The following is a 24,288-nucleotide window of genomic DNA, read 5'->3' on the forward strand; positions in this document are numbered from 1 at the left end:
TCAACCCTATAAAGTACACTGTCAGCCATGGTCAAAAGTAGTACACTATGTAGGGAATAGGGTCCCATCAGAGGACAAACACTCATGATGCATCATGGACAGTAGCTGTGAAGTGATACACATTGCTACAGTGTGGTTTTTACTATGTTTATGAGCTTACTAGTACTAAATATACTGTATTTCAAACATAGAAGTGGATTAATTGGATAATAGGCCTATGTGGCTCTGGTGATTTGTTGTCTGTCAGGGTGGGTGTGGTCTCCCATGGCACCACATTACATCACAATCGTGATGTCATAAATAATTGTATTCTGATATGATGACAGCCTAAATGGTTTGCCATTTACGGCAACACTTACAAGTTCAATTCAGGGTCAAAATCATTGCTATTGTCACGAGCGGGATGAACAGTTTAAGGAGTGAGTCAAGCGCAGGAGACTGAGATCCGTTGGAACAAACTTAATTTAATACTCCAATGGCAAGATCCATATATGGCTGAGAGCATAACAGTCAAAAATGACTAGACGAAGCTCCGCTCAAGAAACAGACGGGGCGCAGCCCGGCAACCCTAATTCCTATACAATAAACGTAACACCACACGTAACAAAGAACAATCCCGCACGAATCCTAGCTAAACACAGACAGACTAAATACCCCCCCACTAATGACAAACACAAAACAGGTGCAATCACAAAACAGACATAACTAACAGACACTGAAACACAGATCGGTGGCAGCTAGTAGGCCGGCGACGACGACCGCCGAGCGCCGCTCGACCGAGGAGAGGCGCCACCTTCTGTGGATGTTGTGACAGTACCCCTCCCCTGACGCGCGGGTCCCGCAGCGCACCGACACCGGCCTCGGGGACGACCCGGAGGGCGAGGCGCTGGGCGATCCGGGCGGAGGTTGTGGAAATTCCGCAACATGGCTGGATCCAGAATATCCCTCGCCGGGACCCAGCACCTCTCCTCCGGACCGTACCCCTCCCAGTCCACGAGGTACTGCAGGCCCCCCACCCGACGTCGGGAGTCCAAGATGGCCCGGACTGTGTACGCCGGGGCCCCTCCGATGTCCAGGGGGGGCGGGGGGACCTCCCGCACCTCAACGTCCTGCAGCGGACCAGCTACCACCGGCCTGAGAGACACATGAAACGAGGGGTTAATAGGGTAATATGTAGGAAGTTGTAACCTATAACACACCTCGTTTATTCTCCTCAGGACTTTGAATGGCCCTACAAATCGCGGACCCAGCTTCCGGCAGGGCAGGCGGAGGGGCAGGTTCCGGGTCGAGAGCCAGACTCTATCCCCTGGGTTAAACACCGGGGCCTCACTGCGGTGGCGGTCAGCGCTCTCCTTGTGTCGATCTCCAGCCTTCTTTATACACTCCTGGACCGCATTCCAGGTCCCTCTAGAGCGCTGGACCCATTCCTCCACCGCAGGAGCCTCTGTCTGGCTCTGTTGCCATGGCACCAGGACCGGCTGATACCCCAACACGACCTGGAAGGGTGACAGGTTAGTAGAGGAGTGGCGCTGAGAGTTCTGGGCCATCTCGGCCCAGGGTACGAACCGCGCCCACTCCCCTGGCCGGTCCTGGCAATATGACCGCAGAAACCTGCCCACATCCTGGTTAATGCGCTCTACCTGCCCATTACTTTCGGGGTGGAAACCCGCGGTCAGGCTGACCGAGACCCCCAGCCTCTCCATAAACGACTTCCACACCCTGGACGTGAACTGGGGACCCCGATCAGATCAGGCACCCCGTAGTGCCGGAAGACGTGGGTGAATAGGGCCTCCGCGGTCTGTAGGGCCGTGGGAAGACCGGGCAACGGAAGCAGACGGCAGGACTTCGAGAACCGATCCACAACAACCAGGATCGTAGTATTACCCTGAGATGGCGGGAGATCCGTAAGGAAATCCACCGAGAGGTGAGACCATGGTCGCTGTGGAACGGGGAGGGGCTGTAATTTCCCTCGAGGCAGGTGCCTAGGAGCCTTGCACTGGGCGCACACCGAACAGGAAGAGACATAGTGTCTTACATCCTCTACCAAGGTGGGCCACCAGTACTTTCCCCTCAGGCCTCGCACTGTCCGTTCCACCCCAGGGTGACCCGAGGAGGGTAGAGTGTGGGCCCATCGGATCAAGCGATCACGAACACCCAGCGGAACGAACTTCCGACCCGCGGGACATTGAGGTGGAGTGGGTTCGAACCGAACCCGCCCGCTCGATGTCCGCATCCACCTCCCACACCACCGGTGCCACCACACAGGAAGCCGGGAGTATGGGAGTGGGATCGATGGTCCGCTCCTCGGTGTCGTAGAGACGTGACAGTGCGTCGGCCTTCCGGTTCCGAGAACCCGGAATGTACGAAAGGGTGAACTGAAACCTCATAAAGAACATGGCCCACCTGGCTTGACGAGGATTAAGTCTCCTCGCTGCCCGGATGTACTCCAGGTTACGGTGGTCGGTCCAGATGAGAAAAGGGTGACGTGCCCCCTCAAGCCAATGTCTCCACACTGTCAAAGCCTTGACCACAGCTAACAACTCCCTGTCCCCCACATCATAGTTGCGCTCCGCCGGGCTCAGCTTCTTAGAAAAGAATGCGCAGGGGCGGAGCTTCGGAGGAGCGCCCGAACGCTGCGAAAGCACAGCTCCCACCCCAGCCTCGGACGCATCCACCTCCACTATGAATGGCAAAGAGGGATCCGGATGCGCCAGCACCGGAGCATTGGTAAACAGAACCTTCAGACGACGGAAGGCTCTGTCCGCCTCGGCCGACCACCGCAATTGCACCGGACCCCCCTTCATCAGTGAGGTAATGGGAGCTGCCACCTGGCCAAAGCCTCGGATAAACCTCCGGTAATAATTGGCGAACCCCAAGAACCGCTGCACCTCCTTTACCGTGGTAGGGGTCGGCCAATTACGCACAGCCATAACGCAGTCATCTTCCATCACCACCCCTGTGGTGGAAATGCGATATCCCAGAAAAGAAACGGCTTGTTGGAAGAACTCACATTTCTCAGCCTTGACGTATAGGTCATGCTCCAGCAGCCGCCCAAGCACTTTACGCACCAGAGCCACATGCGCGGCGCGAGTGGAGGAGTAGATCAGGATGTCATCGATGTACACCACCACCCCCTGCCCGAGCATGTCCCTGAGAACCTCGTCCACAAAGGATTGGAAGACGGCGGGAACATTCTTTAACCCATACGGCATGACGAGGTACTCATAATGGCCAGATGTGGTACTAAATGCAGTCTTCCACTCGTCTCCATCTCGGATACGCACCAGGTTATACGCGCTCCTGAGATCTAGTTTGGTGAAAAAGCGCGCCCCATGAAATGACTCCACGGCCGTAGCGATGAGAGGTAGTGGGTAACTGAACCCCACTGTGATAGAATTTAGACCTCTATAATCAATGCACGGGCGCAGGCCTCCCCCCTTCTTCTTCACAAAAAAGAAACTCGAGGAGACGGGTGATTTAGATGGCCGAATGTATCCCTGTCTCAAGGATTCAGTGACGTATGTCTCCATAGCCACTGTCTCCTCCTGCGACAGAGGATACACGTGACTTTTAGGAAGGGCCGCGCCAGCCTGGAGGTTTATCACACAATCCCCCTGTCGATGGGGTGGTAATTGAGTCGCCTTTGTTTTACTGAAGGCGAGAGCCAAATCGGCATATTCAGAGGGGATGTGCACAGTGGAGACTTGGTCTGGACTCTCCACTTGGTCTGGACTCTCCACTTGGCCAGACCCTGGTGGTCGACTATCTAAAGCGTGCACGGAGAAGGGTTGGTCCAGTTTAACCAGGGGAATCCCTAACTTATCAGCAACACTTCGGTCCATAAAACTCCCAGCTGCGCCTGAATCGACTAGTGCCTTATACTGGGAGTGAGGGGAAAACTCAGGGAAGAAAACAGAGACATACATGTGGTCGACAGGGGGCTCTGGGTGTGGCTGGTGCAGACTCACCTGGGAGGTCGATGGGGTGCTCCGCCTGCCATCTGAATTCCCGGGAGAACCTCTCCAGCACCGGTCCGCAGTGTGTCCTCTACGGCCACAGTGGGTGCAGGAGAGGCTCCTCCCTCCGGTCCTCCCAGCAGCAGTCCCTCCAAGCTCCATGGGCGTTGGAGCAGGAGGGATGGGAGGTGGAATGAATAGGCCCTGATCAGAACGTCCCCGGGCAGCCAGCAGATTGTCCAGCCTGATGGACAAATCAATCAACTGGTCCAGCGTGGTGGTATGGTCCCGGCAAGCCAGCTCCCGGCGGACGTCCTCACGTAGACTACACCTGTAGTGGTCAATCAGGGCCCGCTCATTCCACCCCGATCCGGCGGCTAGAGTCCGGAACTCCAGAGCAAAGTCCTGAGCACTCCTCGTCTCCTGCCTCAGATGAAATAATCGCTCGCCCGCCGCCTTGCCCTCCGGGGGATGATCGAATACCGCCCGGAAGCGGCGAGCGAACTCCGGGTAGTTGTCCTTCGCTGAGTCTGGGACCTCCCAGACGGCGTTGGCCCATTCCAGGGCTCTACCCGTGAGGCATGAGACGAGGACGCTCACCCTCTCTTCATCGGAGGGAGAGGGCCGGACGGTCGCCAGGTACAGGTCCAACTGGAGCAAAAACCCCTTGCACCCAGCGGCCGTCCCATCGAACTCCCTGGGAACCATGATCCGTATCCCGCTTGTACTGGGTTCGGTTGGATCAGGTAGGGGCGCCGGGTGATGAATCGGTCCTGGTGGGGTTGATGGACCGATTCCCAGCTCTCCAATCGGGTCAGCACCTGGTCCATGGCCGTGCCCAGTCGCTGGAGGAGGCGGGCATGTTGGGAGACTTGTTCCTCCATTGAAAATGTTTCTGTCCCTGCTGACTCCATAAGTGGTGCGGGATTCTGTCACGAGCGGGATAAACCGTTTAAGGAGTGAGTCAAGCGCAGGAGACTGAGATCCGTTGGAACAAACTTAATTTAATACTCCAATGGCAAGATCCATATATGGCTGAGAGCATAACAGTCAAAAATGACTAGACGAAGCTCCGCTCAAGAAACAGACGGGGCGCAGCCCGGCAACCCTAATGCCTATACAATAAACGTAACACCACACGTAACAAAGAACAATCCCGCACGAATCCTAGCTAAACACAGACAGACTAAATACCCCCCCACTAATGACAAACACAAAACAGGTGCAATCACAAAACAGACATAACTAACAGACACTGAAACACAGATCGGTGGCAGCTAGTAGGCCGGCGACGACGACCGCCGAGCGCCGCTCGACCGAGGAGAGGCGCCACCTTCTGTGGATGTTGTGACAGCTATATTTTGGATGGTTATTTTTTAAGTGATTGATTGGTGGTAAGTAGTTGTGACCACTTGTGATTTAGTGTGAAAAGGCCTACTTTGTGACAGAATTTAATTTAGATTATTTAAATTATATAATAATATTTTTAAGCCATATTGTACCTTTTTCAGGATTACTGTAATTGAAGGATCTATGGGAAAGTTCTCCTTCCCAAGGCTCATCATAAGAATGGTTAGAATCTCTTTTCTCTCACCACCCTCATAGTCAAAACTCCAGTGATTTAAAATCATCACTTTGACATACAGGCCTATGAGCTTTTCTAAGATTGAAAATAACAATAACCTCATTACTAACTGCATGTTTGTCATCATTTTCATTTCTAGCCATGGGCAAATCGGACTGCACAGGACGATTTCTGCACAGGAACTACTGAACTCCACAGGCCCAGAACACACCAGCCTCACAACTCCTCACAACTCCCCAGCCTTAATGTAAGTCCCATCTGCAGGCTACATCTACGACCCACTAAAGTGGTCCAGACTAATCATGTATGGACAATCAGTGTAAACGTTGTACTAACTACGGCTTGATCTAGTGTCAACATTATACCTTATTGATATTCTATATCAATGAAATACAATGGAAGGTACATAATAATCCAATGAGTAAAATAAAATATACCATGTTCTATTCTCAATATCCCTACTGCCCCAAAGGTGTGTAGGCAGGGCAAGGAGGACACCGATTCAACCCAGAAGAAGAGGAAAAAGAAGAGGCTAAATGAGAAGGGAACCCAGGTTGAACTAGGCATGCGGGAGGATATCCGTGACCTTGACCTCGCCCATTGGAGATTGGCCAAAGAGACATGGAGAACTGAGCGAGGAAACATGAGGGAGATTAAGGCGCTGTATGGAGAAATATTTAGGCTGCACCAACTCTTGGAGGAGGTAACAAGAGCAGTTTTCTTCAATCAGACTTTCATAACAGTAGATATACTGTAGTTGCTTTAGATGTTCCCAATCCTGATACACAGAAATGAGATCTAAATAGATAGAATAGTGAAATAAGAAGGCAAGAAAAGAACTGCACATTGGAAGTATTCTGAGGAAGGTCTGCAATCTGCACTGGTAGTATTCTGAGGAAGGTCTGCATTCTGCACTGGTAGTATTCTCAAGAAGCTCTGAATTCTGCACTGGTAGTATTATTAAGAAAGTCTGCATTCTGCACTGGTAGTATTCTTAAGAAGGTCTAGAATCTGCACTGGTAGTATTCTGAGGAAGGCCTGCGTTCTGAACTGGTAGTATTCTTAAGAAGGTCTGCATTCTGCACTGGTAGTATTCTTAAGAAGGTCTGCATTCTGCAATGATAGTATTCTTTGGAAGGTCTGCATTCTTAGAATAAAGTTGAAAAGAATGGAAGAATTTCTGAATTGGAATGATTCCAAAAGTGTTCCCATTTTCCTAACAGGCTAATATACAGTAATAAAACGTGTTTTCTTTATGATATTTATTACCCATACACATGTAATTGTTTTAAGATAGTAATAACAATGACATCAAGCTATTAAGTAATAAAAATGTGTCTGTCATCATATTCTGAGGAAGGTCTGCATTCTGCACTGGTAGTATTCTGAGGAAGGTCTGTATTCTGAACTGATAGTATTCTGAGGAAGGCCTGCGTTCTGCACTGGTAGTATTCTTAAGAAGGTCTGCATTCTGCAATGGTAGTATTCTGAGGAAGGTCTGCATTCTTAGAAAAAAGTTGAAAAAGAATGGAGGAATTTCTGAATTGGAATGATTCCAAAAGTGTGGACCTTCCCATTTTCCTAGTAGGCTAATATACAGTAATAAAACATGTTTTCTCTATGATATTTATTACCCATACACATGTAATTGTTTTAAGATAGTAATAACAATCACCATCAAGCTATTAAGTAATAAAAATGTGTCTGTCATCATACAGATTGGGGTGGATAAAGGGGTGATCAAGCAGCGCTCCACCTCCTCCATTCTTTGTCCCGTTTCCCCGACACTGCCAGCTTTCCCCCGGTACAACCTCCACAGGTACCTCGCCAACAGCCATTCGGAGCCAGACCAGCATGCTGCCAGCACCCAGAAGGACCCATCTAAGAAACATTCAATCTTTCCCCCTCTGGACACACAGAGCTGCACCTCCCCTGAAAGATGGCCTCATTCAACGTCCAAGACATCACACCCACACGCTTCACACCGATTTGCTGTCCCATCCCACCCCCTGGTTTCCGGCCCTCCTGCCCGGATGAGACAGACCCATCCGCATGTCCACCCCAGGTCCCCATTGAGTGGCCAGGCAAAGGTCAAGGATGAGGTCAAGAGGCCAGAGATTGCAGCGTCTGAGGAATTGTCTGAGGAAGTTCAACGGAGAGGTGCAGAAATTGCGAATATGTATAAAGCACAGCTGATTGAGAGGATGGCCCAAAAGAGAAAGGAAGAGATTCTGAAGAAAAGGGTAAACAACGATGACAAGAACGATGACACTGAGGCCTCCTGCTCCTCTGCAGTAGAACAATCCAATACCCCTGCCACAGCCCCCGAGCGCCCAGCCAGCCCAGACGCCACGCAAGTGGCCGCCCGAGAGGACACTCAGGGGGATACCCAGCAGGACCTGGTTGAGGTTGTGAATGTGCTCAAGAGGCAATCATCTGATCTATACCTGCCTGACGACGTATGTGAGGAGTCACTCACATGGAAATCCATTTACGAGGAGCTGTGCCCGCTAGCTCACAGGGTGAACACAGAAGCTGACTACATCAAGACGCTCCGCGTCATCACTGAGAAGGCTGTGACTCCCTCGTGCTCGTCTGAGGATGATGTGTCTCAGAGTGTGAGTGAGGACACAAGTCAGGAGGGGAGTAGTGAAAGTGAGGAGAGCATGAGTGGACAACAGCAGAGATGTCTACACAGAGATCCTTATGGTGAGAGGGACAGGAAGGAGATTGATAGTGGTAAAATGGAAGGGAGATATGCAACCGCCAATGCAATGTCTATGATGGCGAGCCGAGGGAAAGAAGAACTTAATGCCATGAGCTACGCAGACAGGATCAAATATTTCAAGGACGAAGCTAAGAGAAATGAAGAGATGATGAAGATCGAAAGGAGGAAGGAAAAAGCCAGGGACGAAGAGCTCAAGAAGTGGGAAAAGAGACAGAAGAAATTGAATGAGGAGGAAAGGAAAAGGACAGAAAATATGGAAAAAAACAAGTTAGCGGAGCAGAGGAAAAGGGAGAAGGCAGAGATGAAACTAAAGATCGAACATGAGAAAAAGAGACGAGAGCAAGAGAAAAAGAGAGAGAAAAAAGAAAGAAAGAAGCAGGAGATGCAACAGAAGGCCCGTGAAAAAGAAGAGAAAAAGAGGGCAGAGGAAGAGAAAAAGATGGAGAAAAAGAGGGAAGAGAAGTTGAAAAAGATTGAGAAACAGAGGATGGAGGAGGAGAGGAACAGGGAAAAGGAGAGAATGAAGGTGTTGGAGATGCAGCAAAAGGCACGAGAGAAAGAAGAGAAGAGGAGGAAAGAGGAACAGAAAAGAAGATTGAAGATACAGCAGGAACAAGAGAAGGAGGAACAGAAAAGGCAGACAAGGATACGAGACGAGGATAAGAAGAGAGCAGAGCTTCAAAAAATAAAAGATCACGAGGCCAGGTTCAAGATGGAGATGGAGAAACTGTATGAGAGAGAAGAGAGGAATGCACAGATTGAAAGAGAAAAGAGGCATGCGCTGTGTCAGAAAAAAGGGCAGACACAGAGAGCAAAACAGGTGGTTGTAAACGAGGTCACATCGTCTACATCTGACGCCGCTGTGCGGAGGGAAGAGAGGGAGCAGCGTCCAGAGACCGCTCTGCGAAGAACAAGGAAGAAGCAGAAGAAATTGGCGGACGAGTCAATGACAACTTTTGAGTAGATGACAAAAGAAAGGGAGCAGACAAAAGAAGAAATGTACAAGTCAATGCTCCTAGATATGTTAATATATGTAAATAAACAAAAACAAATTCGATTGTTTAAAGAGAAAAAACAAAAAACAAAACGAGAAAATGAGCAAAAGCAGGAAAAAACTATAAGGAAGCCAGGCATGAGGGTGAAGAGGAGGAAACATGAGAGAGGAGGAAGGGAGACCAGAGTGGTTTATCAGGAGGGAAGTAGGATATATAGAATTCAAGTTCTGAGGACAGAATCGGTAGGACCATGGGATAAAAGAGAAATGAGATCAGCAGTAAAGGAGAGCTGAGTGGATCATAACAAAGTTATGGAAAACACAAGGGGGAGGCAAGATAAACAGAGACCCAGAGAAAAGAGGTGAAAACATTTTATAGGAGTAATAGAGAGGAGATGGAACGAGAATTCCAATGTACGAATGGCCAAAATAACTAAGGATGAGCAGGAAAGGAGAAGACCAAGAGCACAGGAAAAAGAGCCAACAGACATGTCAAAAAGAAATGAAGTCTGCCTCTTCTACTTCTCTTTTAAAGTTGCTTTGGTTTCCTTTTGTCCTCTTTCTAAGCCTGTTCAAGTCTGAGATAGATGAGAAGAGCAGCCAAAGAAACAGATCTGTTGAAGCATCAATTGGAAAGGATGGGAGGGTTGGAGGAGGAGCACAGCTCCATGACTACATTAGGTAAGTGTTTACTATCAAAGCCTGTTCTCTGTAGACAACTGTATTAGTGTTGATAGAAGTTCATTTATGCAATGTCTTTCAACTCAAACACTACAATTCCTGATCTCATGTGATTATTCACCTCATGTGAGCGGGCTTTCGGATGTTTTTTTCTTGAAACAGATTGTGGCATATGAGGTCACTTTATCTGTTGAAGCATCAATAGGAAAGGATCAAAGGGAGGGAGGCAGGAAGAGGAAAACACAGAAGAGCAGATGAGGTAAATGCTTGGGCTTGTGATGAGAGGATAGGGGCTCCAGAACTGGGGTTTATGATAGAAAATGCTCAGACAAATGTATTACTGTGAATCCCATTTGTTCAATGGCTATTTGATGAATTCCTGACGGGATAATTGTTTTACAGGAGCACTCTATGTTCTGCTTCCATGTGGATTGACAGCATTGCTTTCATGAGCTGCTGGAGGACAACATGGAAGAAGAGGGAGAGGGTCTATGATAGGCAGTTTGCCATGGCCATAAATGGGCTTTTGGGTGTTAATACTTCCTGCTTTATATCATACAACTTTACAATAAAAATGAATTGCAAGCATCAGCCTTTTCTGTTTGAGTGTGATCAGTGCAGTAGTATTAAGATTGGTGTAAACCCAAGGAATATTCAGGCCTTCTAGGCAGAGCTCCTCTGTCCAGTGTCTGTATTCTTTTGCCAAGTGTCTGTGTTCTTTGCCAATCTTAATCTTTTTATTGGCCAGTCAGATATGGCTTTTTCTTTGCAACTCTGCCTAGAATGCCAGCATCACCTCTTCACTGTTGACGTTTGGACTGGTGTTTTACGGGTACTATTTAATGAAGCTGCCAGTTGAGGCATGTATTTCTCAAACTAGACACTCTAATGTACTCTTGCTCAGTTGTGCACCGGGGCCTCCCACTCTTTCTATTCTGGTTATTGCCGGTTTGCACTGTTCTGTGGAGGAGTAGTACACAGCGTTGTACGAGATTTTCAGTTTCTTGGCAATTTCTCGCACGGAATAGCCTTCATTTCTCAGAACAAGAATAGGCTGACGAGTTTCAGAATAAAGTTATTTGTTTCTGGCCATTTTGAGACTGTAATCGAATCCACAAATGCTGATGCTCCAGATACCCAACTAGTCTAAAGGCCAGTTTTATTGCTTCTTTAATCAGAACAGTTTTCAGCTGTGCTAACGTAATTGCAAAAGGGTTTTCTGATGATCAATTTGCCTTTTAAAATGACACATTTGCATTAGCTAACAATGTGCCATTGGAACACAGAAGTTATGGTTGCTGATAATGGGCCTCTGTACAACTATGTACAGTTGAAGTCAGAAGTTTACATACACTTAGGTTGGAGTCATTAAAACTCGTTTTTCAACCACTCCACTAATTTCTTGTTAACAAACTATAGTTTTGACAAGTCGGTTAGGACACCTACTGTGTGCATGACACAAGTAATTTCTCCAACAATTGTTTACAAACGGATTATTTCACTTATAATTCACTGTATCACAATTCCAGTGGTTCAGAAGTTAACATACACTAAGTTGACTGTGCCTTTAATAAACAGCTTGTACAATTGCAGAAAATGATGTCATGGCTTTAGAAGCTTCTGATAGGCTAATTGACATCATTTTATTCAATTGGAGGTGTACCTGTAGATATATTTCAAGGCCTACCTTCAAACTCAGTGCCTCTTTGCTTGACATCATGGGAAAATCAAAAGAAATCAGCCAAGACCTCAGAAAAAAATTGTAGGCCTCCACAAGTCTGGTTCATCCTTGGGAGTATTTTCCAAACGCCAGAAGGTACCACGTTCACCTGTACAAGCAATAGTATGCAAGTACAAACACCATCAGACCACGCAGCATCATACCGCTCAGGAACGAGACGCGTTCTGTCTCCTAGAGATGAGCGTACTTTGGTGCGAAAAGTGCAAATCAATCCCAGAACAACAGCAAAGGACCATGTGAAAATGCTGGAGGAAACATGTACAACGTATCTATATCCACAGTAAAACGAGTTCTATATCAACATAACCTGAAAGGCCGCTCAGCAAGGAAGAAGCCACTTCTCCAAAACCGCCATAAAAAAGCCAACTGCACACGGGGACAAAGACCATACTTTTTAAAGAATTGTCTTCTGCTCTGATGAAAAAAATAAATAAAACTGTTTGGCCATAATGACCATCATTATGTTTGGAGGAAAAAGGGGGAGGCTTGCAAGCCAAAGAACACCATCCCAACCGTGAAGCACGGGGGTTGCAGCATCATGTTGTGGGGGTGCTTTGCTGCAGGAGGGACTGGTGAACGTCACAACATAGATGGCATCATGAGTGAGGAAAGTCATGTGGATATATTTCAGCAACATCAAGACATGTCAGAAAGTTAAAGCTTGGTCGCAAATGGGTCTTCCAAATGGACAACGACTCCAAGCATACTTCCAAAGTTGTGGCAAAATGGCTGAAGGACAACAAAGTCAAGGTATTGGAGTGGCCATCACAGAGCCCTGACTTCAATCCTATAGAGAATTTGTGGGCAGAACTGAAAAAGCTTGTGAGAGCAAGTAGGCCTACAAACCTGACTCAGTTACAACAGTTCTGTCAGGAGGAATGGGCCAAAATTCACCCAACTTATTGTGGGAAGCTTGTGGAAGGCTACCCAAAATGTTTGACCCAAGTTAAACAATTTAAAGGCAATGCTACCAAATACTAATTGAGTGTATGTAAACTTCTGACCCACTGGGAATGTGATGAAAGATATAGAAGCTGAAATAAATCTCGATTATTCTGACATTTCATTCTTAAAATATAGTGGTGATCCTAACTACACCTAAGACAGGGAATTTTTACTAGGATTAAATGCCAGGAATTGTTTAAAACTGAGTTTAAATGTATTTGGCTAAGGCGTATGTAAAACTACAATAGTTATTTACATTGTCGACACCATTTCTGATCAAGTTGATATTTAATGGACAAAAAAGGCGTTCAAAAACAAGGACATTTCTTAGTGACCCCAAACTTTTGAACGGCTGTGTGTATAAATCTTTATGTATATTGGTTTAGCATTCCTTGCTAAAAGGTGGGCCACTTCCATGGTACCGGTTATCCTGAGTTGAGCTCAAGAGTTCACCCAAGTTACCTCGCCAACTCAAGCCTGTTTCGTAGTACACCCTTCTAGAGGGCGAAATTGTTATTTTGGTGAGTCTATGATCCCTGCTGTCTAAGTCCTGTTACAGCATCATCGTTAAATAATTTGTTGCCTAGGTAGTCGGCCAAGTTTAAGGAATAACTCACCATTAATTTAAGTCTCTCCTGCTATGCTAGATCTACTTCTTCTCTGATCCCACCTTGGGATGTATGATGAGCATAGCTGAGAAGGTCCATTATAGAATGAAACAGAACACTGCAAGCAACATCACACTGACTGGATTCTTTTCAGTCTAGGTCATTTTATTTATTTCCAAGACAAGTGCAGTGGTATAGGCCTAATTCAAGGCAGCAAGAGCACACAGGAGCAATTAAACTACTGCCAGACACACGTATAATCCATCAGAAAGCTTTAAGGGACTTGTTCAACTTATTCATTGTTGAGAAGTTAAAATGTCAGTGCCATTTGTGTTGGAATCTTCAGTCGACAGCAGCGGTGTTGAAATCTTCTTCGATGGTGTCATAAATGCTAAACTGTGCATTGTTATTCTGTGAAAGACAGGACATGAACATGGTTAGAATACAGTGCGATAATGACTGCATTTACAAAGGCAGCCCAACTCTGATATTTTTCCTGTCTCTGTGTGTGCATGTCTTTACCACATTGATAGAGTTTGTTGAGGCGTGCTATGTCCAGGGGGCTCAGGTGATTTCTCTGTCCAATCTGGACTCCCCTCTTCTTGGAGTGAATAGTGGGGTTACGGTTTGATGAGAAGTAGTATCTGCCAGGAGAAACCCAACAATTGGGGATTAGAGGACTTGCTACTTTAACACAAGGACTGCGTCACAATGCCACCCTAATCCCAATATAGTGCACATAGTTTGACCAGAGCCCAGGTAAACAATAGTGACCTAAATAGGGAACCATTTGGTACACACAGGGAAATGTTACTGGAGCTGGATACTGTACAGTCGTGGCCAAAAGTTGAGAGAATGACACAAATATTAATTTCTACAAAGTTTGCTGCTTCAGTGTCTTTAGATATTTTTGTCAGATGTTACTATGGAACACGGAAGTATAATTACAAGCATTTCATAAGTGTCAAAGGCTTTTATTAACAATTACATTCAAGTTGATGCAAAGAGTCAATATTTGCAGTGTTGACCCTTTTTCAAGACCTCTGCAATCCGCCCTGGCATGCTGTCAATGAATTTCTGGGCCACATCCTGACTGATGGCAGCCCATTCTTGCATAATCAATGCTTGGAGTTTGTCAGAATTTGTGGGGTTTTGTTTGTCCACCCGCCTCTTGAGGATTGACCACAAGTTGTCAATGGGATTAGGGTCTGGGGAGTTTAATGAACATGGACCCAAATTAGCGATATTTTGTTCCCCGAGCCACTTAGTTATCACTTTTGCCTTATGGCAAGGTGCTCCATCATGCTGGAAAATCCATTGTTCATCACCAAACAGTTCCTGGATGGTTGGTACCATTCTTTATTCATGGCTGTGTTCTTAGGCAAAATTGTGAGTGAGCCCACTACCTTTGCTGAGAAGCAACCCCACACGTGAATGTCTCAGGATGCTTTACTGTTGGCATGACACAGGACTGATGGTAGCGCTCACCTTGTCTTCTCCGGATGCCCCAAACAATCGGAAAGGGGATTGATCAGAGAAAATGACTTTACCCCAGTCCTCAGCAGTCCAATCCCTGTACCTTTTGCAGAATATCAGTCTGTCCCTGATGTTTTTCCTGGAGAGAAGTGGCTTCTTTGCTGCCCTTCTTGACATCCTCCAAAAGTCTTCGCCTCACTGTGCATGCAGATGCACTCACACCTGCCCGCTGCCATTCCTGTACTGGTGGTGCCCCGATCCCACAGCTGAATCAACTTTAGGAGACAGTCCTGGCGCTTGCTGGGCTTCAGGGCACCCAAGAAAGTCTTCTTCACAACAATTGAACCGCTCTCCTTGAAGTTCTTGATGATGCGATAAATGGTTGATTTAGGTGCAATCTTACTGGCAGCAATATCCTTGCCTGCGAAGCCCTTTTTGTGCAAAGCAATGATGACGGCACGTGTTTCCTTGCAGGTAACAATGGTTGACAGAGGAAGAACAATGATTCCAAGCACCGCCCTCCTTTTGAAGCTTCCAGTCTGTTATTCGAACTCAATCAGCATGACAGAGTGATCTCCAGCCTTGTCCTCATCAACACTCACACCTGTGTTAACGAGAGAATCACTGACATGAGATCAGCTGGTCCTTTTGTGGCAGGGCTGATATGAAGCAGAAATGTTTTTTGGGGGGGATTCAGTTCATTTTCATGGCAAAAAGGGACTTTGCAATTAATTGCAATTCATCTGATCACTCTTTATAACATTCTGGAGTATATGCAAATTGCCATCATACAAACTGAGGCAGCAGACTGAAAATGTATATTTGTTTCCTCAACTTTTGCCCACGACCGTACACAGTCACAAAACTAATATTTACTTATTGCTAAAAACAAGGTGAGTAAAATTAGGACTTTAGTGGGAATAAGGAGGAGAGGAGTATGACTGACGTTCCGTAGTGCATTATGGAGTCGTAGTCATAGGGCAGGTCCTGAGTGTCTCCTTTCTTCACCTTAAAATTATTTTCTTTTCCTGGAAGTTAAAAAGAGTTACAAGAAGCAGATGTGACTGGTGGACACTGCTGGGTGTGAATGTGATATAGGGGAATGAAAATGTAGACAAGTTGAGATGGAAACCATTAAGTTGAACCTCTAGCAGGAGGAAACTCTACAGGATTCAAGGCATGAATATTTCATCTTACCTAATGAAACCCATTGCGGGTGGTAATGTAACAAAACTGCCTTCAAAACAAGCTTACATGTTATCCCAGGATACCCATTACGGGTGGCAACTGTAAAAGGTATATTTTACACCAGGATACCCATTACGGGTGGTAACTGTAGATGACAACGTAGTGTTATTCGCGTCAGGCAAATTTAGCGAACAAGGTTGCTGCGTTCACGCCAGGGAAAATTCACAGGAGTAAACTAATTCAGTTCAATTCTACATCATTGGAAATGAGCCTGAAATACATAGTATTGGTCTCAAACTGAAGAACACTGATGGTTACTGGTGTAAGATTCTCTCTGGTGTTTACAGAACTGGTGCTGTGAGATTAGGATATCAGGATTCAAGGTAGCTATGATATTAGGCTATCAGGACCTGCTTAGACAAAGCAATTTCAACAGTAGAGAAAAGGGTTGCAATGTATGGGGAAATGAATGGCTGCACTATTTCCGTTATAATAAGTACATGATAAATGGAACGTTAAGGCATAAATGTATGAAAGACTATTCTTATTTTAAACTAAAGTGGTTCTGTCCTTGTGGTATGTAGTGTTTCATGTTGTGTGGACCCCAGGAAGAGTAACTGCTGCTTAGGCAGTACTTAATAAAATACTAAATGTCAATAGTTATTCTATACGGTCTTCACTCCAGACCACAAAAAGCTGAATCAGGTATGTTAGTGTTGGGCTGCTACTAAAGCCTGCACACTGCAGCTCTTCATGGGACAAATTGACCAGCCCTGCCCCTGATCCACATGCACTGCCCGTGAGGTGGTTTAGTATGTTGTGTTGGTGTGAGTTACCTGGGACCACGTTGTCCCACTGTATGGTGACGTATTGGTCACGGTCTGGCCGTGTGTGCTCGTGGTGCAGGCCCAGGGCATGCATCAGCTCATGACACAGGTTCCCCACGTTACAGGCTCTACCGAAGTACACAGACTGGGCCCCGCCCTGGAAACCTACATACGACGCACAGCTAGAGTTAAGTGAAGAGAGATAAAGGGGAGAGAAGCGGGAGGAGAGAAATGGAGGAGAAAGAGGGGATATGACAGGAAGAGAGGAAAAATAAAGGATTGAACACAGGAAAAGGAAGGAGAGGTTGTGAGTTAACTGTAAACTGCTGGGAAGGAGAGAATGTGTTAATGTGCCCACTTTGGACTCACCCTGTCCCAGAGATGAACTCTATGTAGTTCATCTCATTGGTGTATTCGTGGAAGCGGATACACGTCTGGTCTGAAATAAGCTTGAACGCTGCTAGTATAGTTTCCTTTCTGTCCACTGTGTGGATCAGAGACAATCTACCATTAGACGGTGCATATCATTCTCACTGTATTAGAAAACATCTAGTGTTACAGTGTTCATCTCTCCTACTGTATTCGACACTCACCCAGATAATCGTTGATCTTGTAGGGGATAGAAGTGACGCCTTCATTCTCAGGCCAAAGTGACTTCACAGCTAATCGGTCTTCCTGTAGGACAAACACCTAGTCTTAAATCCAGCTGTTGCTATAGAGTATAGGCCTCAGATTAATTCAATTGTTATTTACGCGTTTCCCCTATGAATGTTTTTAACCCCGGTGCGGCCTCTGTCCCGTAAGCGGGACGAACATCCAGCGAAAAACTCCTATCGACATTAGCATAACGAAATTTAATATATATATTTTTTTCAAATATAGGACTGTCTCATATCGTTTTATAGATACACCTCTCCTGAATCGACCCACATTGTCCGATTTCAAAAAGGCTTTACAGGAAAAGCAAAACATTAGATTGTTAGAGGAGTACATGGTAAAAGTAGCCACATAGCCATTTTCCGACCAACCACATGCATCACAAATAACCAAAAAAACTGCTAAATGCAGCACTAACCTTTTACAAACTTCATCAGATGACACACGTAGGACATCATGTTACACAATGCATGCATTCTTTTGTTCGATAAAGTTCATATTTATATATAAAAACAGCATTTTACATCGGCGCGTGACGTTGACTAACTATTTTCCCTCAAATGCATCCCGGGAAACAGTGCTACAATTTACTCAATTACTATTCGAAAACATTTTTCAAATGTAATATTGTCATTCTAAGATTTATAGATGAATATCTCTTGAAAGCACCTGTAATACCAGATTTAAAAATAACTTTACTGGGTAATCACACTTTGCGATAAAAGGGGATGCGATACCTAGTAAATACAGCTCAGCACCATCTTGGAACAATCGCATATCACATCTAATCTTGTATACTATTGTCAATAATCCCTTACCTTTGGTTGTCTTCATCAGAAAGCACTTCCAGGAATCCCAGGTCCACAACAAATGTATTTTCGTTCTAAAAAGTCCATCCTTTATGTTCCATTAGCTTGCTGTTGTTAGCGCGTCTGAAGACTGCTCCAAAACCTTCGTCGGCCGCGGGACAGCAATTTCGAAAAAAAACATTTCCCCCCCCAATTTAGGTTCGTTCAAACATGTCAAACGTTGTATAACATAAATCTTCAGGGCCTGTTTCAACAAGAGAGCCAATAAGATTCGATGGGGACGATTGCATTGTGTTTCAAAACGTTTCGAAAGGTGGGGGTAGACAGGGCCGCCGGCGTCATAATGGTGATGGCCCTCCTCCTGTGACCAATTTCAACAGACTCTCATTCTGTCAGTTTCCACAGTAGAAGGCTCAAACCACTTTGTAAAGACTGGGGACATCTAGTGGAAGCAATAGAAAGTGCTCAATGAACCATAGCTCACGGTGTGATTAATAGGCAAAGATGTGAAGTTGAGTCCACAATTCAGAATTCCACTTCCTGTTTCGATCGGTCTCGGGGTTTTGACTGCCATATGAGTTCTGTTATACTCAGACACCATTCAAACAGTTTTAGAAACTTTAGGGTGTTTTCTATCCACAAGTATTAATTATATGCATATCCTAGCTTCTGAGTTTGAGTAGTAGGCCGTTTAAAATGGGCACGAATATTTTAAAAAATGCGCTGTGGTGCCCCCTATCCTAGGGTAACGTCATTAAGTTCTAAAATGGTCAAACTATTTCAGTATTAACTTCAATGACTAAAACCAGACTAAGTATGTAGAAAAAAAAGAATGGAGCAATATACAGTGTACTTTCCATGACAGACTGACCAGGTGAATGCTATGATCCTTAGAGGTCACCTGTTAAATCAGTGTATATGAAGAGACCGGTTAAAGGAGGATTGTTAAGCCTTGCGACATGGATCATGTCTATATGCCAGTCAGAGGGTGAATGGGCAGGACAAAATATTGAAGTACCTTTGATCAGGGTATGGTAGGTACCAGACTCACCAGTTTGAGTGTGTCAAGAACTGCAACGTTGCTGTGTATTTCACACTCAGTTTCCCGTGTGTGTGAAGAATGGTCCACCACCCAAAGGACATCCAGCCAATGGCAGTCCAGTGGTCGAAAATGGGTGACACGAATTGTGCAGAGCAACAGACGGGCTACAGTTATAGTCAATTGACAGTCCAGTAAAACATTTGTTCCCAAAGACCCCAAAAATGCTCAGCTCGTAGAACCTTGACACAAATGGGGTATGGCAGAGTTCCACTTCTTTCAGCAAAAAACTTGTTGCAGTGGACTAAGGAAACACTGGACACAGGAGAATTGGAAAAGCGTCTGGTATGATAAATGCCGTTTTTTTGCAATTTCACGCTGATGGGAGGACTAGGGTATGAAGAAAACCACATGCATCCATCATGCCGTTTGTCAACATTGCAGGCTGGTGAGTGGCAGTGGTATGCTGTGGGGTGCCTTTTCATGGCACACGTTGGGTCCCATGATAAAAGTTGAGCAACGTTTGAATGTCTTAACATAATTGAAAAATCAGGTGCATCCCTTCATGGCAGCAGTGTATCAGCAGGTTAATGCCCCATGAAACAAGGCTCGGATTGTCCAGGAATGGTTCCACGAAAATTACAGTGAATTCAGCTTAGTGCAGTGGCCTGACCAGTCACCAGATCTCAATCCAATTAAGCATCTGAGGGATGAGATGGGAACAAGCCATTTCGGATTAGAGATCCACTACCAGCCAACTGGGCACAATGGTGGGAAGCATTGAGGAAATCATGTGGCCAGCATTCCTGTGGAATGCTTGACACCTTGTAGAGTCCATGCCCTGACGAACTGAGGCTTTTCTGAGGGCAAAGGGGGGGTGCAACTCAATGTTAGGTGTTCCTAATGTTTTGTAGACTATTATTTTTTTATATATATATATATATATATATTTTAAGATCTTTTAGAAGAGAAATATATATTTTAGAAGAAAAAAGGAAAAAAAATAAATAAATAAATAAACTAAAACCGTGCAATTGGCAACGCCCACTACGATTTAAATTGAGATTGTCACTGGCCGACACACAATAAATCTATTATTTGCATGACTCACTGTGCAACAGTGTTTAACATCAATTTTTTATGACTACCTCGTCTCTGTAACCCACACATACAATTATCTGTAAGGTCTCGAACAAGCAGTGAATTTCAAACAGATTTAACTACAACGACCTATTGGTTTTCAAATAACTTGCATAAGGCACCTATTGGTAGATGGGTAAAAAAAGCAGACATTGAATATCCCTTCGAGCGTGGTGAAGTTAATAATTACACTTTGGATGGTGTTTCAATACACCCAGTCCATACAAAGATACAGGTGTCTTTCCTAAGTCAGTTGCCAGAGAAGAAGGAAACCGCTCAGGGATTTCACCATGAGCCCAATGGTGACTTTAAAACAGGTAGACTTTAATGGCTGTGATAGGAGAAAACTGAGAATGGAACTACATTTTAGTTACAATACTAACCTGATTGACAGTGAAAAGGAAGCCTGTACAGAATAAAATTATTCCAAAACATGCATCCTGTTGGCGTCAAGACACTAAAGTAATACTGCAGAAAATGTGGCAAAGCAATTATCTTTTTGTCCTGAATACAAAGTGTAATGAGAGGCAAATCCAAAAGATTACAGAGTACCACTTCATATTTTCAAGCATGGTGGATGCATCATGTTATGGGTATGCTTGTAATCGTTGCGGACTGGGGAGTTCCAGGATAAAAAAGAAACGGAATGAGATAAGCACAAGCAAGATCCTAGAGGAAATCCTGGTTTAGTCTGCTCTCTACCAGACACTGGGAGCATAATTCACCTTTCTGCAGGACAAGAAACTAAAACACAAGCGCAAATCTGCACTGGAGTTGCTTAGCAAGAAGACAGAATGTTCCCGAGTAGCCGAGTTACAGTTTTGACAAATCTACGGCAAGACCTGAAAATGGTTGTTTAGTAATGATCAACAACCAATTTGACAGCTTGAATAATTTTGAGAAGTTACACAATCCAGATGCGGAAAGCTCTTAGACTTACCCAGCGGGACTCACAGCGCTAATCGCTGCCAAAGGTGCTTCTACAAAGTATTGACGCTGGGATGCAAATAGTTTAGATATTTCCGCATTTCATTTCCAATAAACTAGCAAAAATGTCTAAAACATTTTCACTGTCATTATGGGGTATTTTGTGTAGATGGGTTAGAATTTGTGTTTAATCCATTTTGAATTCAGGCTGCTTTCGGAAGGCACTGGACCAGCTTCTGGTATGCACAGACTGAAACGAATGACTGCAAAATCGTTTAAGGTTTCTTTACAAGACAGAATGTTGAATAAAACCACATTTAAACTTACTCTACTGGTGGTCCGTGGTGTTGATCCTTCAGATGGTCAAAACATCCACAGGAAAGTACTGTTAACAACTTTTTAGAGTGGCGGTACTGAAGTTGAAATTTCTATCACCTGGCACTTCAGTATGCATGCATTGTATATTTTTCCTGTGGATATTTTGGCTCAAATTTCAACCATCTGAAGGACCAACACCATGGACAACCGGTAGAGCAAGTTCAAATGTAATTCTGTTCAACAATCTGGCTTGAATGATTTTGCAGTCATTAGCTTCAGGCTGTGTATACCAGAAGGTGGTATCAATCTGATTCATCAGCCTAAAAAAAGATGCAGTAACAGGACAGAAAGCAGGGATAATAGACTCACCGAAACCAGAATGTCTCCCTCCACGATAGCAAGGTCGAACTGTAAGTCCTCTGTAACAGAGAGAGAGGGTCTGAAACAACCACACTGACACAACATGTACTAGTTACAAGTCACTACCTCCAGTGCCATTAAAGTCCAGACCTCGCAGTAGAGGTCCAGGATTGTGCGCTTCATCTAATGAATGCGTTACCTTCTCTGGTTTCAGGCATTTTAACCCAATCATTTTGTCTGTGGCGTGGTCCCATTGAGGCAGTAGAACCTAAAGGCAATTGTTAACATTAAACACATTTTGCAATATTTTATTTTTGATAGATAAGCCATGAACTTGAAGAAAACCAATGGAATTGTTTCTTTAGGCCCATCACGCCAAGAGATTGACTTGAGAATCACAGTAGAGGCCTACCTGTGGCAGTGAAAGTCACATTTGTAGAATTGTTGATGGGGTTTGTAGAATTGTCCACTGAAATACAGAAAGAAAATATAAAGAGGAACAGAACAACAGTTTTGCAGTGGGGCTGGCCTACATGAACTAAAAATGGTAAACAGGCCTAGTTTTCAGCCTGTAACCTTACGAAATGAGCGGTCCCCAAAGCAGGCCTGCTTACCTGTGGCAGGGAAAGTAGAATTTGAAGTAGTAGCATTTGTCAAATTGGTGATGGGAACACTGCCCACTGAAATACACAAGGGTAACATAATACATGTTACATAATAACATGGTGAACCAATTGGCGTCTACAGTGCAACTGGCCTGGCCTAACTCAAATGGAAAACACTCAAAAGTAGGATGTCACGAAAACAAAATGACTGGTCCTACCTTGGACAAACCAGATGAGAATCAGAAACCAAACCATGTTGAAACAACGATTGTCCCCCAAGATTTGGGGGGGGGAAAAAACAACCAGAAAAACAGCACAAACAAATTTCTTCAATAGCTCTCCTTCCAGTCAAATAGTTGGTAGGGCAGCAATCACAAAAGAACAGGTGCCTCCTCCTTCTTCTTCTTCTTCTTCTTCTTCTTCGGTGAGGTTTAAAGATGGTTGGCATCCAATACGTTGCATTATCGCCCTCTACTGAACTATCGTATGAATCCATTACCTTTGTGATACAAAATGGGAAAAGGGGAAACGTGAAAATGTAAATATATATATATATTGAATGACTCTACTAACTAACTCTAAACTCATTAAAACCCATCACCTTATTCCACTACTTTAACCCTATCTTAACCTACCCCGGGCCAACGACTCGAGAGGACGAGACACTACCACTCAACACACCCTGTAACTCTTCTGAAATCGAATCTCGTACCCCCAAGTACTTCTCTGCAGCTGCCACCACAACATCTATTTTCTATGACTTACGTGTCATCTCTGCGGTACAGCAGATAACAATTGCTATGAATGCTAAGCCAACCTCACTGAAACATATATCACTCATTGGCCTATCCCTCTGTTCTGGCAAAGATCTACTATTCACAGGGATTCTCTCTGAATCCCTCACCCTCCACTACCTTCTTCACTTCCTCTGCATACAACATCTTCTGCACTACAATGACCCTGGCCACCTAAACCTGCCTCTCTCGCACCAGACACCTCCACTTAGGGTTACCTTCACCGACTCAACGGCACCCACCATCTTTTCCACCCAACTTGAAACCGACCATGGATCAGACAAAAGGCCTGGTTCCACCTTCTTCAAAAATCTTACTCCCACTGAACCAATCGTATCTTTATCATAACCATGCCCATCAATGGAAGAATTGGGCTCCAAGCTCCTCACAACAACTTCTACCCCTTCCACTCTGTTTGAACTTGATAGCAATCTTCCTCGACATACCCTCTCCCTTGTCATTGCTATCTTCAACAGATACAAACCCATCCTCTGCCTCCCTCAGTCTTTTCAACCTCCTCTCTCTTTCCCTCCAATCGTCCTCCCTTGACCAGTATAGACAGTTAATGTGCATCCATAGTATATAGTGAGCAGTACTGTGCATAATGTAGCAGATGCAGGAATGCCCTCATGCAGGAACACCCCGAAATGTGGGCTGCAGTTGCACACTATTGACAGAAAGACACATCAACCTCAGATAAAGCATCCGAGACAGCAAAACAGCGCTCCTCTGTCTTAGTATGTGTAGGCCATGTATCTGATGCCGTCTGGTCAAAAAGCATATAGCATGTCATACAGCCACAGTTGTAGAGCGGTCAGACTTTCTGGATGTTTAGTTCAGTCCTATGTGTTCTCTGGCCAATCTCTGATATCTTGTCGTGGATCTTGGCTATGATGGTGGGCTCCCCATT

General features: G+C 45.2%; 3 protein-coding genes across 3 annotated transcripts; 2 read left to right on the top strand and 1 right to left on the bottom strand.

Moving 5' to 3' along the window:
* The first annotated feature begins 5,504 nt into the window (after positions 1 to 5,504).
* On the top strand, positions 5,505 to 8,401 carry LOC115159819 (uncharacterized). The gene is made up of 4 exons (XM_029709874.1): positions 5,505 to 5,788; positions 6,014 to 6,244; positions 7,260 to 8,250; positions 8,391 to 8,401. The coding sequence occupies exons 2-4, from the start codon at positions 6,107 to 6,109 to the stop codon at positions 8,399 to 8,401; spliced, it is 1,140 nt and encodes a 379-aa protein (XP_029565734.1). The 5' UTR covers positions 5,505 to 5,788; positions 6,014 to 6,106.
* A 307-nt stretch (positions 8,402 to 8,708) lies between these two features.
* Positions 8,709 to 10,535, top strand: LOC115159820 (trichohyalin-like). The gene has a single exon (XM_029709875.1). The coding sequence runs from the start codon at positions 8,709 to 8,711 to the stop codon at positions 9,231 to 9,233; it is 525 nt and encodes a 174-aa protein (XP_029565735.1). The 3' UTR covers positions 9,234 to 10,535.
* Positions 10,536 to 13,363: 2,828 nt separating this feature from the next.
* Positions 13,364 to 22,966, bottom strand: LOC115159939 (astacin-like metalloprotease toxin 5). Its single transcript, XM_029710085.1, has 11 exons — positions 22,803 to 22,966; positions 22,594 to 22,659; positions 22,392 to 22,448; positions 22,179 to 22,247; positions 21,989 to 22,038; positions 17,323 to 17,404; positions 17,099 to 17,213; positions 16,739 to 16,911; positions 15,661 to 15,742; positions 13,761 to 13,882; positions 13,364 to 13,649 (listed from the first exon to the last, which is right to left on the bottom strand). The coding sequence occupies exons 1-11, from the start codon at positions 22,837 to 22,839 to the stop codon at positions 13,645 to 13,647; spliced, it is 858 nt and encodes a 285-aa protein (XP_029565945.1). The 5' UTR covers positions 22,840 to 22,966; the 3' UTR covers positions 13,364 to 13,644.
* Between the last annotated feature and the right edge of the window lie 1,322 nt (positions 22,967 to 24,288).

Source organism: Salmo trutta, chromosome 23 (assembly GCF_901001165.1).
Source record: "Salmo trutta chromosome 23, fSalTru1.1, whole genome shotgun sequence".
NCBI lineage: Eukaryota > Metazoa > Chordata > Actinopteri > Salmoniformes > Salmonidae > Salmo > Salmo trutta.

What these genes read in the sequence shown, in the direction of transcription:
- LOC115159820 (XM_029709875.1), top strand. Translation starts at nt 8,709, where the DNA reads ATGGAGAAAAAGAGGGAAGAGAAGTTGAAAAAGATTGAGAAACAGAGG.
- LOC115159819 (XM_029709874.1), top strand. Translation starts at nt 6,107, where the DNA reads ATGCGGGAGGATATCCGTGACCTTGACCTCGCCCATTGGAGATTGGCC. An exon ending in TGCACCAACTCTTGGAGGAG is followed by an intron (nt 6,245 to 7,259) that starts GTAACAAGAGCA and finishes GTCATCATACAG; the next exon opens with ATTGGGGTGGATAAAGGGGT.
- LOC115159939 (XM_029710085.1), bottom strand. Translation starts at nt 22,839, where the DNA reads ATGGTTTGGTTTCTGATTCTCATCTGGTTTGTCCAAG. An exon ending in CAAGATCAACGATTATCTGG is followed by an intron (nt 17,214 to 17,322) that starts GTGAGTGTCGAA and finishes TGATCCACACAG; the next exon opens with TGGACAGAAAGGAAACTATA. An exon ending in GTGGGACAACGTGGTCCCAG is followed by an intron (nt 15,743 to 16,738) that starts GTAACTCACACC and finishes TTTAACTTCCAG; the next exon opens with GAAAAGAAAATAATTTTAAG.